This window comes from Limulus polyphemus, unplaced genomic scaffold (assembly GCF_000517525.1).
Source record: "Limulus polyphemus unplaced genomic scaffold, Limulus_polyphemus-2.1.2 Scaffold451, whole genome shotgun sequence".
In the NCBI taxonomy this organism is placed as follows: Eukaryota; Metazoa; Arthropoda; class Merostomata; order Xiphosura; family Limulidae; genus Limulus; species Limulus polyphemus.
In genome coordinates this window covers 271360-284685 of record NW_013666061.1, presented here as the reverse complement: position 1 = coordinate 284685, position 13326 = coordinate 271360, and the positions used below count along the sequence as shown (strand labels likewise).

The following is a 13326-nucleotide window of genomic DNA, read 5'->3' as shown; positions in this document are numbered from 1 at the left end:
ACTTCTATATATGACATGAATAACCAATCGGAAGCTCAGAATGTTCCCCTAGTAGCTTTCTCAGCCATTTTTTTTCTCTTTTGAACCAATATTTCAACAAGGTAGGGTGTGTCTGCTTGAAATTTTATATTTTTTAGACTAAAATCCATCTTAGTTACTAAGCTTGATAAATCATAGTGGAATTCTATGGTATTAATGTAGTAATTTATGATATTTTTAGTTATTCAAATGTAGATATAAAACCTAAAAAAATGTTCATATCCTCCACGTGGAAATTTTTTAAAGGCTTAGCAAGCTATGTCAAGCAGCAACCAAGTACAAAGGTCGTAACTAGAAGAGATAATTGTTTGCTTTACTTTTTTTATTTACTGTTCAATGTTTTAAGGCAAACAAGTTTAAGAACTTATTTCTGAATAATAATAATGTATATACATATTTTATGTATAATAATTGAAATGTGACTGTATTTTACAAAATACAGGTCCACTAAAACACAAATTACTTTGTACAGACCAAAGGTCAGTTTTATGTTATTTGATATGGTTACACAAGTGCACATGAGCTGCATCATTGTAACTTCCGTATTGTTAGTCAGGCAAGGCTGAAAGGTCAATATAATAAAAAATAAATACATATAAATGTATAATGTTATGAAATTTAAGCTATTTAGTCTAAACATTTATGTTTTTGTATTATAATTTCTGTTCATTCTACAATGAAAGAGGTATAATTTACATTTTTCTTAATTTTTTATGGTGGTTGCAAGATTGGTCAAATCTACCAAACCCGTGCAGAGATTAATTACTGAAAATATCAGATAAAATATAAAGTTTTTTCTTAAGATACATTTGATAACTATCTAGACATTATAAAGATTTTGCATGTGAAATTTCAAATTTTTCTGATCCATAAAAGTATTTTAATCTTAAAACAAATATTACTTTGCATGATAGATAGGCAACATGTGAAAAGAAAAAAAAGACATGAGAAAAACATTGCTTTACAAACCTTAACACTTAATAAAAAAAAATTGATATTTTGCATATGAAAGCAAATTGCGTTGACAATCGCCAACTAATTTAAAAGTTATAGTATGAAAACTATAATAAGCACAAAATGGTTAAGAGGTCATTCCCAGGGACAGCCTGTGCTGAAAAATTGTTTAAAAAAATAGAATTGTGAATGAACACCTACGAAAGAGACATAGGTCTCTATACAACTTGTAAAGACAATGCCAGGGTTGAAAAGATTATGAGGATGGCTGTAGGTCTTTCAACTTCAAGTTGAGTATTCCAAGAAACTGAAAAAAATGTCGTATCCTACTTTTTCATGCTGAAACATAAATTATGAAGGCAGTAAGACAAGAGATATTTAAATTCAAGAGTTAAAAATATCAGATGTCAAACTCAGGCTATTTTATTTCTCCAACAAGGTGGTAACTATAGATAAAGTTCCACTTTCGGGTAGTAATGTCTGACTACTTTCCAAAAGCATAACTTACAAGTTATAACAATAGGGTTGACAAGTGCTTGTGATTATCAATACCATGAAAGAAAGTACTGACTATATATTTTGATTTACTGCGAGAGACCAGAAGTTAGGACATTCTTGATTCATCAGTGGACCCACACACGTTATATAATATATAAATATTATTAGTTTAGAATTTATTAACACTTTCGAAATAGGTTACCATCAACTTAAGACTTAGTTAGTCAACTGTAAAGTCGATAGAACATCTCCACAAGTACTGAATTAGGCTTAACATAGAGTGTATGTACCATTGTGCGCACACCTCTCCCGATACTCTAAAAATATCCAAAATAAATAACTCTTACCAAAAGTTTTCAAATTTTGGATACTGGCAGACATACAAGCAGAAATAAAGTCTCCTGTTTCAGTAAAATTACAGGTCCAACCGTAGTTTTCTAACCAACTTATTACTTCTCAGAATTAGTCTTAACTTTCGAACCAGTGACGTTGTACACCAATAGAACTAGAAACTTTGTGACGTTGATAAGTGATTAGTCAATTCGATTCCCGGATATGGAAGCAACCATTGTTCAGTGCAAGGGGACGACGAATATAAGTTTTAATATTGAGAATTAGATTGTAATATTTTCTTCTAGTTTTGAACATAATATGTTGGCATCAAACTTTTCTGATTTCCAGAATAATTTCAACCTGAAAGCAAAATTTCTGGATCTAAATAAATTGTAAGATCCCCCTCCTCCCACTCAGTCTCATTTCATCAACACGTTCTGCCACTTTGTAACGTAATAAAGATATTAAAGGTAATACCTCAACTTCCGCTGTTAAACTTGTGCTACTCCAATGAGATTTGCACATTATTGAGCTTTCAATCGAACGTTAAATTTGGGGTTATACCTTAGATTTAGACGCTACATCCACATGTCACTTTTCTTTACTAATTTAAAAACTGATCTTTCTTTTTCTGTATCAAACTGTGGTGCATTTACTTGTCATGATTAGTAGCCAAAACAATCACCTACAACTAATGACTAATTAGTCACTATTTTATTAAGTATAAAAAGTGACAAATAATTGCCAATTAGCCTTAGATGATCATATATATTAATTACTATAATAATAATCGATATCCTATCGCCATAATCTTAATGTAAGTACTGTGGTGTATTTAGTTTTAGAAATCAAGTGCCCAAAATATTGTTAACAGCGAAGATATCCAACTGATGAAACAATGCATTCTGATCTTTATAAGAAAGAACGTGAATAAAATATATATTTAAAGCCAAGCATGTTTACAATTAGCAATGGATCCACGATGGGGAAACCGAAGTCTAATAATGAAGATGAAGACAGTTGATAAAATACAAAATATTTTATTTACGATGTTCTTACGTTTCGGAATACATTCATTCCATCTTCAGCGTAATCTGAAAATCTTGTTACGAAGATGATTATTAACTAAAACTATAATAAATCACTAGTTTACTTAGTTATTAAGAGAAGTGGTAAACGGAAGGATAAAATAAAAAATAAAATATTGTAGATATATTGCACAACAGTTGAGTTTAACTGTGAAAATTTACAACAAATTTAGATCTAAAGAGCTTTATAAGTCGTTAAGAGTCGGGGGGGGGGGTCTTTAGCTATGAGTAAACTTTCTTTAATGTAGAGTTCAAGGTCTCAAGATCCCGTGGTAACGACAGAGAAACTGTTATATGAAGTATTGTGACCCGTGGTTTCTAATGTGAACAAATGGATGAGTGGTTGAGTTTAAGTAATAGACGGTCGGTTCTGTTAGATATTCCTAAATATTCAATGTCTCTAGTTTTTAATTAAGTCGCGTTTTGTTTTGCCAATGTACGTGACCAATGAACGTAGAAGTTTAGTTAGTTGATTTTTGTATTGAAAAATGTTTTTAATGTGGAGGCTATGTCTGTATATTAGTCTGAGCTGAATTTGAGGGTAGAAGTATTATATTAGAGAAGATAGTTGTTTTTTAATTTGTAGGGATTATGAACCCATAAAAGGAAGGGAGATCTCGCTGAAGATGGAATTAATGTATTCCGAAACGTTCGAATCTTGTAAATAAAATGTTTTGTGTTTTATCAACCGTCTTCATTTTCATTATTTGACTTCGGTTTCCCCATCACGAATCCATTGCTAATGTTATTATAACCAGACGGTATGGGACCAGCACCCTACTACTTTTCAGATGTTGTGAAAAGATTGATTTAAAGACTAAAAAAGCCATTTTCTATATCTAGTCTCTTACAGAATGCAGACATCATAAACTGACGTCATTTTCCCTTCGTTTCAAAGTAACACATGGCAAACTCCGGAACTCATCTGCATTCGCCGCCTGGCAACGCCGAGTTTTAGAGGAAGAAAGTAAACTGGAAAATAAGTACAACTGACAACATCTATCTAACCTAAAATGCCAACGCCAAGATATTCAAAAGTAGGTTTCGTACATTGATTTTGTCATTTTGACGTGCTTAATTCATAAGAATAGCCAGACAGGAACAAGTCCAAAAAAGAGAACTTCAAAAATTGCGACTTTATTCACCTTCATCTCTAGGTTTTAATCCTGAAAATGTAATACTTAATCTGATTGATCTTCAACTTGATGACATTTGCAAACAAACTCTAATCAATGGCCTTAATTTTAGCATTCCAGCTTTCAAACTCAACTATGCTAATTATATTTATAATTTTGAAAAGGCTTACAGAACCATGACTTCCTTTCCATTGTTAACTAAATCAACAACAATACAGCGCAAGACCTAGTAAAAACTAAACTAAAAATATTGCTCTTTCCTCCTTCTACAGATATAACTCCTATCGTCCAACCTCTCCATTATACCATGCTGAACTACAGTCTCTGATAACTCTCAAAAATAAATACATTATATATCTATCTATCTATATACTACTAAAACTCTGAGATTGTTTGTTTGTTTGTATGTGTGCTTGTCTGTAATTAAATACAGCAAAACGGCGCACGATACCGCCATATTTGTAATGAAATGAGAATACAAACAGAATAAAACAAGTTTCGTTAAACTTGGGCCACGGGTTACCGAGTTAGCACCGTTTATGGGTCACTTTTCGTACAATCCATTATTATATAACTTCGTTTTCCACCTGATGAATCACTTTAAAATATCTTCTATACAGCAATATGCACAACAGAAATTAAATGATGAGATGAAAATGTGTTATAACAGCGCTTAGAAAGAACAACAATAAAATGGACCTACAATATTATTGACTATTTGCCAATAGTAACTATGGAAACGAGATAGTAAAATAAAAATCAAGTCGAGAACAACAACAAAATTTTATAAACGAAAACCTCTCGCCGAGCATTGGCTATTATATTATTTCCCTGTCAATGTTCCCATCTTCATTAAATAGCATAAGATGACAAAAACAAGGTCATGAAGAATCTATCTATCTATATACCACTAAAACTCTGAGATTGTTTGGTTGCTTATTTTCTCAGTCAAAAAATCATTCACACTTTTTCCGAAACTTCTTACTTCACTTTTTTGAAAAATGAAATGGTCTTTCCTTTTACTCCCGACCAACAATCAAATATCTTTTCTTGAATTATGAATAACACGAATGGATTGAAATATTTAATTAAATCATCTCAAAAGAAACCCTCATTTCGGTGCAATATTGAAATTAGCTTGAATTCTTCATAACCTCTGAATAGTGGTTAACCCAACTTTTACTTTTGCTTCTGAAATCTCTAAAATTCCTTCTGCTGATCAATAATTTATGGCCAGTTTTGATATTGAACCTCTCTATACTCATATTCCCCTTGATAAAACTTTGTACAAACACTGAAACACGGTAGTCGATCTATGAAGTAGCTGGAGCTTAAGAACAGGATGTACTTTGTAAATTGTACAATACAGTGCTGATGGGAATCAGGGAATGTCACATACCTCAAATATCATGTGGTGTGTCAGCAATTTTCTGGATTTATTTACATAGAAAGGTTGCAAAATGGTTTACACTATACTGCACATATTGCTCAGGGGATAAAACTAACACAACAGGAAAAATTCAAACAGAAAGTTCTAGGTTCTCCTTTTTGGAGAGTCATCCTGGGCCAAAGCTAATCTTTCAGTATTTTAGTACAGTCTTAAACTGTCAAATACATTTTTGACTGGTTGTTTTCCAACTTTCCTTACATTTAGGCAAAAAAGTACAGCTTTCAGTGGATTTAATATATGACTCTCTAACAAGTGTAGATGTAATACAATATCCACAGGACCATATGGTCTGATTGCATTCTGTAATAACTGATTCACACGAATTTGCACATCAGCAGTTAATTAAAGTAGTTGTACCTCAAAACAAACGTTAAAACAAAAATTTGAGCCTGGTTACTTGTCATGAGTGTAGTACATACACCTGCAATGTATAAAGCAATTCATTTTTGGTTGTACTGGTCTATATCACATATATTAACAACTTAAGGAGGTGAATAAAGAACTACAGCGGTAGCAGCTTGATGACACAGCTAAGGGAAAGGGATGTATTAAGAAGCTGGAATTTGATGCCAGCGCTCAGTCTCTCGAGAGCTGGTAGCTCGAGAGATCAAAGGTGGACGAGAAGGTTGACTTTGAAGTTGAGGGCACTGTGCTGTGTTTTTGACTCAACTGATGAAGAGGAAGATGCTGACATTATATATCTGACATTTTGTGAAATTAAATGAAGAAATGCCAGTAGAAGAGTGGTATTATTAGTAGGCTAGGCTTAGTAATAGATGTCAGTCATTTTTATTAATGTATTATAATAGAGATAAAAATGTCATTTAAACGAAAAGCACTAAAAATATGTTATTTACTAGTTATTTTCCAGTTCAGTTTAAAACACATATTTCACATTTCAATTGCCAAACAGAGTTATAAACATGATTAATTGATCTTTAAGCATTTTTATTTCTTTAGGCTACAATATTCAATGGAACCATTCACATGCAAAATCTGCTTTTCAAGTTCATCTTTTGAAATTTCAAAGAAATGGAGTATTTCATCAATGTTCTTTCTCGAACAGTACAACTGGAGCTCATGAATTAATTTCACAGCACCCCAGTGGTTGAAATGCCTGTGTCATTTTCATTGCTGTTGTAAGAAGCACTTTCCAGATTGTCATCCAGATCTTCTAGCGTCTCCTGAACAAGATTATTTTGCCAGTCAGTATTCAGCTCCTCACAAAGACAGACCATCACCTACGCTGGTATAATCCGCAATAGTTATTGCTTCCTGAATGTGAAGACTACTTCTTGCTATCTTAACAATTTCCAAAACTTTATTAAGAAGCCTGTCGACTTCTGAGTCCTTGTTATCAGCATCAACAGCAGAAGACTATAGAACAATTCTAGCCATAATAAAACACTTCCTCACATCCTCTGCTTTTACCTCCTATAGATGTGTGTTATAGCTTGTTCGTGGAGCTAATAAATTCCATTGTCAAGAAATTCCTCATGCTGCTTTGATAGAGACAAGTCACGAATCAGATAATTTAGATCTGCTTGTGTAATCAAACGAGGCAGTTTATGTTGAGGTGCCACAGGAATAGCATTACTAGATGAAGAGGATGAAGATAATTTATTGCATTCTTTGCAGGATATCTCTTCTGTTTCCCAGTTCGCTGGTGGATGTGGCACTGGAAGACCATCCCCATGAGATACTTATTTCATTGCATGTGCAATATCTAGATATTTAATGTACTGTTTAGTTTTGCCAGAATCTCCAGAAACATTATTGATGCAAAAAACGGTCATTTAGATGATCTTTGGGCTCACGCCATATTATGGGAGCTGCAAATGGCATACTTGCTTTCTTCTTATTCAGCCACTGCGTCAAGCCAGATGTTGGAGCCCAGTGCTTTTCTTGGTCACCAATTTTACACCAAGAATAGTGGTGGTAAACTACCTTTACCTTGTGTATGATGTTTTTCCTTTGTGTAACTGTAATATATTTTCCACAGATGTAGCAGAAACTATTTGTGTAATTTTTGATCTGTGGGACTTTACTTGAACTGGAGGCATCCAGTATTTCAAATGATTCTCTAAAAATATAAAAGAATGCACATCTACATCAATACATTACAGTCAATGTTTTAAGTTATTAAAAATGTATGCCTTTTACCAATTAAATACCAGAATAAACGGGAAGAGCATTTTGTAAGTACTTCCGAGAATTTCTGAAAAATGATTTAGATGCACTATATAGATCAGGTGGTGTTTTCATAATGACTCCATTTACCAATTTGAGAAAAGCAGCTGGGAATACCAGAAAGCTCGGCTTGAAAATAGTTAGAATATTAATCACTAACTAGAGTATCCGTCCCCTGGGTGGAAATTATGTAAATTAATGATTAATGAAAGGTTATCTTAGGACATGAAAAGTTGCTCCCTAATATGTAATTGTAAAAAAAAAAAAACGACCCATAAAACTGCAAAACACAAAATGTGAAACTACAATGTTTGTATATATCTCTCCATGGGCCCAACAAACTTTCATGCCAAATTTGGTGAAAATCCATCTCCAGAGGGCGAATTAGTTGTAAAAAAGTACAAAAACACCCATTAAAACCGCAAAATGCTAAACTGAAAATTTGTATGTATCCACGCATGATCCTAATGAACCTCCATACCAGTTAAGCACAAAGCTACACAATGGGCTATATGTGCTCTGCCCACCACAGGTATTGAAACCCGGTTTCTAGCATTGTAAGTCCACAGACTTACCGCTGTGCCACGGGGGGGGGCATAGTTACATTGACATACAAAAGCCATTATTATTATACTTATGTGAATAAATCGTGTACTTTGCTGAAATCATGGTGGGAAAAGTTTTAAAAATTTCCAAAGGCTATTGTTTAACTTTAGAGAGTGCTTACTTGCAGCCTAAAACATACTTTGGATTTGTTTTGTTAAATTTCTTTTGAAAGTTAAATAAATAAAATAATTAAATATTAGAGTATTATGTAAAAACATATAATCTGGAAACTGACTTCGAATAACTTCTCTATAATTTCATTAATTTAGTGATGCAATTTTGCTCTCGAGCAACAGAACACTGGTGGGTTAACGTGCTTCATATTACCAGCATCTCTACTATTGTGGGGATAAGGCATCGTCATCACGGTCTTCCACAAGTCCAAAACAACGCATGTGCTGGTGAATGAAGTGTCCTTGGGCTAAATGGTCAGCACATTTAACATGCTTCACACAGTTATACATTATTGTCGTGTTCCACATTCACCTCTGTCAGTGGATGTGGTCACAAAGTATTGTTGGTTGACTTGCTGTCCGGAAAAGATTCTCACTGCTCCAGGAATCTACTGATTAAAGTCTAGGGCCCCCAGTGAGTAAGTTTACAAACTTTCAACACTAAAATCTGGAATCTACTGAATTCAATGAAATGCTGGCTGGGGTACCTAGAGGTACCATAGCTCTTCCTTGCAGATGTTCTCCTTCACATACATCTCACTTGAGTTTTTGGTCATGAGTGGCTCTGACCAGAACTTAGTAACACCTGAGCTGTTCATTATACATCTATGAGTCTCATAAAGACTATTCCATTTAGTTTCATGATGTTCAGACTGATCATTAGTACCATGACTCACCTTTACTATTTTATACTGTTTCCTGCAGTAAGTAATCAACAGAGCTAGAGTTAGCTAGAGTTATCCTTAGCCACATATAATCCTCTTGGTCCCAAGGATAGATCTATAACACAGACATAACTCACACAGTGGTTCGGCTCTTGTTCTCACCACAATCATAGTTCCCTCCACTCCATCGAAACTTCTACTTTGGTCTTAGAAAGTGACCTTTAATTATCACAGAGAGTCAAATAGAAAAATAAGCCCATTAAAAATATACTCCACAATAACAAATACTGGTCATGACACCAACATATTACTTAGTCCGTGTTATATCAGTATAAATCTCCATGCTGCAAATATAACCTGTGTTACTCTCACACACCATTCTCACTAACAGGCCATATTTTATCATTGAAATGCCAAAATGTCCAACTTTGTTCAAATCTGTTTCGGCTCATTGTCTGCAAAAATATTGGGCTAATCAAAAGAGGATCTGTTGACCAATAATATTTCCAGTTATATTTCCTTGTCTGTCCCATTAATAGAATGAGGCCTAGGAATTTCCTCATGTCTGTAGGTGTAACTTCAAACCATTGAAGTCCTTTTTTATGTTTCTCTGCAGTTTGATTATGGTAGGTACACATTTTCTGACAAAACATTTCAAACAAGTCGTCACCAAACATTAGATTTGTCATGGCAGCAATACTCTCGGGTTCGGATGGAGTTATAGTGACCCCTGAATTTCCGTCAAAAATTTCCAAGTTTGGTGGAATATCTATTTATGACCAATTATCCTTATCACAATGGGAAAACAGGTCACTAACACGAACATTTGTAAAATCATCATCACTTTCTAATTCAGAATCAGTTGAGAGCACAACAATGTTACGTATGTTTTTAGGTATAACAGAATGATCCACAAACCCATCCACATCAGAATCTTCACCTTCACTTGGAAGATCTGACAAATTATCATCAAATAGTTCAGTAATTATCTCATCTTCATACAACACGTTACGTTTTCTGTGAGAAGCCATTTATAATAATAGGGGTATTATAAGCAAAAATCAGAAAAATAATAACCTTGCGGAACAAATTAAACACGTCCGACTCCTTTTCGAACTCAACACAAATGGCACACAAAGACGCTCTGTACGAAACACAAATAAACTCGTGACCCGTCCGCAATGTTTTAACACATCTACCGCTGCAGCAATTTTAACATATACGCTAAGCCATATTCATTGCTGCTAAAGTGCCAAAACTTTAGCAACAGTTCGAAACAATCACCTGGCACAACGGTATTGACAAGTAGAATAGCCAACATTGGATAGATCATTTGACCAGTAATCTTCTATCAATAGTTTTCCACGATGCTCTAGACGAAAAGAATGGCAAGAATTTTCTTATATTTCAGATGCATAAGTTGCAAACCACCGACGCATTCTGCTTTCAGGCTTTAGGCAGTTCAATTCCAAGGACTATTCTTTTCAAACTTGTTCATTTCAGTGACCATCATATTCACAAGATCCTCTGTCACAAACAGTTCGAAAACTTCAACTAGAATGGCCTCCAATGGCAAACTTGTGACCACTTAAGGTTGTGTAGTAAAAGAAATATCAGTTGGACTAACATATGTAGCCTGAACAGTCTGCCATCCATCAACTGATGCTGATATTTTAGTGTCACTGTGGGTTTCTGGATTAGCAGTGTGAGCTACGGACGAATCAGCTTCAACGTTTATCTGCTCTATACAATTCAACCCTCTTTCATCAGTGTCTTCCTCAAATGACTATGGATCAGATTCTTGTAAAATACTCGCAGTTTCACACAGACCAAAATGTTTACGCAATACTAGCATCTTGTAGCTATAAAGGTAACCAAAACAAACTATTGCAGACTTGAAGTGACTTGAAAATTTAGTGTCCTTTTTTTCTGTCATTCACAAGAAGGTAGGAGGCACATAATCATTGTACAGCACTAATGAACTGTTAATCTGTACGATCACACATAGTTATAGTCCCTTACACTTTTAATAAGACCTCTCTGAACTCTTTATACTGTACTTCTTCTACTTATGTCCCGTGAGTACTGCTGTGATAAGTGGGTATATCATATGTTTTTTACTTGCTCTGATTAATATAGATATTTTAAATGTTTTCCATTTTGTCTGTTTCTATGCAGTTTTGTCATGAATCAGAAAACCTTTGAGTTGTTTCATTCTAGTACCTTTGTTTCTTTGTTGTTCTCTAGAAAATAGTACCTACTTTGTCCATTGGGATGTTGCTGAAATCTTGCATAATGTGTAGTATAGGTTATCGACAGCAATGTCCTTCATTTAGAGGTTACCGTATTTTTCGGAATACAAGACGCACCCTTATTTTGAAGATAAAGTTTTGGGGAAAAAAGCTACAGTCACATTTGAAAGATTTTTATTGAAAAAAAATTCAATTTGATACTTTAAAAATTAGTATATATTGTTCTAAACCCAAAAGAGCTCAAAACATCAAAATAAGAAAATAACGTAATTCAAAAAAAGGTTTACTGTTATTTAGTTTGGTTCAAACCTACAAAATCTTCATTGCTTTCACTGTAATTTAGTTTTTTATTACTTAGGGAGCATTATAAATAGTTATGTTTTTAAAAGAAAAAAGAAACTACTATTGTTATAAATAACACATTCAATTGAACTAAACTATGCATGCCTATTTAAATATATTTACACATGGCTTGTGTATATCGTATATATACATACATATATATTATTCATACCTTCGGTGTATAGGACGCAAGCAGATTTTGACATCAAAGTTGGGGGTAAAAAAGTGCGTATTATACACCGAAAAATACGATAGATCAATTTGTGGTGTTTTGTAGTATATCACTCGGAATAAACCACACCTGACGAATTCACGCTAATGAACTGTTTAAATTCTTAAGTACGGTAATTGTTAAAATCTTAATATTGATGGAGGTTTTAATGATTAAAGAATGATGGCTAGGGACGTCCCGAACGAAATAATTTTGTGTATTACAGATATGTGAGGAAGTGTGTGGTGGTGGGTGGTTTGTGGGAATTTTGAGGTTTGTAAATTGAACTGATAGAATTTGATTAGCTGGTTCGTTGATTTGCCGGGTAGAAAGTAAATGTCTTATTTGAAACCCTGATGATCTTTACACGTGTTCTGATCTTCTTCAGCTAATACCGGGTTTATTAGATTAATGAAGTAGAACCAGAAAATGGAAGTCTTCTCTTTTCACACTCGAAATTTTGATTAAATTGTTCGTTGTTTAGTTAACTTCTAATACGCCAGTTTGTTATAAGTATATCTAGGAGTATTCAATAAACATTTCTTTAAAATGCCAAAAACTAGAACCTAAAAAAAAAAAGAAATTAATGCTTTTGACATTTTCCAAAAATTAGACTATACTGTCATACTGAAAATTGTAAAACTTTGTATTTCACATGAATCTTACACTTACGTTAGCATATTTAAAGAGTAGTCTGTAATTATCTTACCTAGAGAATCAATAGTTTGTTTGTTTATTCCGAATATCTACGTTAACCGTTTCTAGTTGTGAACTGATAAGCTAGAAGAAAAGCATTTAGTCAACAGCGCCCACCACCAATTCTTGGGCTACGCGAATCAAGTAGTGAGATTTTGACTGTCACTGTTATAATGCATAACGGCCCCAAAGTGTGAAGCGTGATTTTGCGGAATGAACTATGAATCTCGAACCTTCGGATTTCCAGTCAAGCACCTTAACCGCTAAGCCACACTCAGCCCAGAATCAAGAGACTTATTTCTAAAAAGGATGTGGAATTTATGTGTTTCGTTTTCTTTGAATAACTCTAAGTTGATAGAAATATAAATGTAATTGATTATATCGAATAGCTACCAAATCTCATTCATTCAACAGCTGCACGAGAATTGCAATTTTGAGGCATTTCAGCTCTTATGAGTTCAACTACTAAGATAACAACACATGTTTTTAAAACACGCATCTATCTACTCTTGTGGAAGCACGATAACTTTGTTTATACGCATCTTTTTACTCTTGTGGGAGAAAAATGATATTATCTAAACACACGCCTTTCTATTCTTAATGGAGAAAAATCGGTGAAAACGTTTAAATACACATTTTTCTACTCTTCTGGGAAAAAGATCTGTGAAAACTTTGTTTAAACACACACCTTCC

At 33.9% G+C, this 13326-nt stretch overlaps 1 protein-coding gene across 1 annotated transcript in view; it reads right to left on the bottom strand.

Moving 5' to 3' along the window:
* LOC106458364 (eukaryotic translation initiation factor 1) overlaps nt 1-2291 on the bottom strand; it is a 14922-nt gene extending 12631 nt beyond the window's left edge. Inside the window, exon 1 of the mRNA XM_013917871.2 lies at nt 1839-2291. Coding sequence (XP_013773325.1) covers nt 1839-1872 — 34 coding nt within the window. The 5' untranslated portion in view covers nt 1873-2291. The remainder of the gene's footprint in view (nt 1-1838) is intronic.
* Between the last annotated feature and the right edge of the window lie 11035 nt (nt 2292-13326).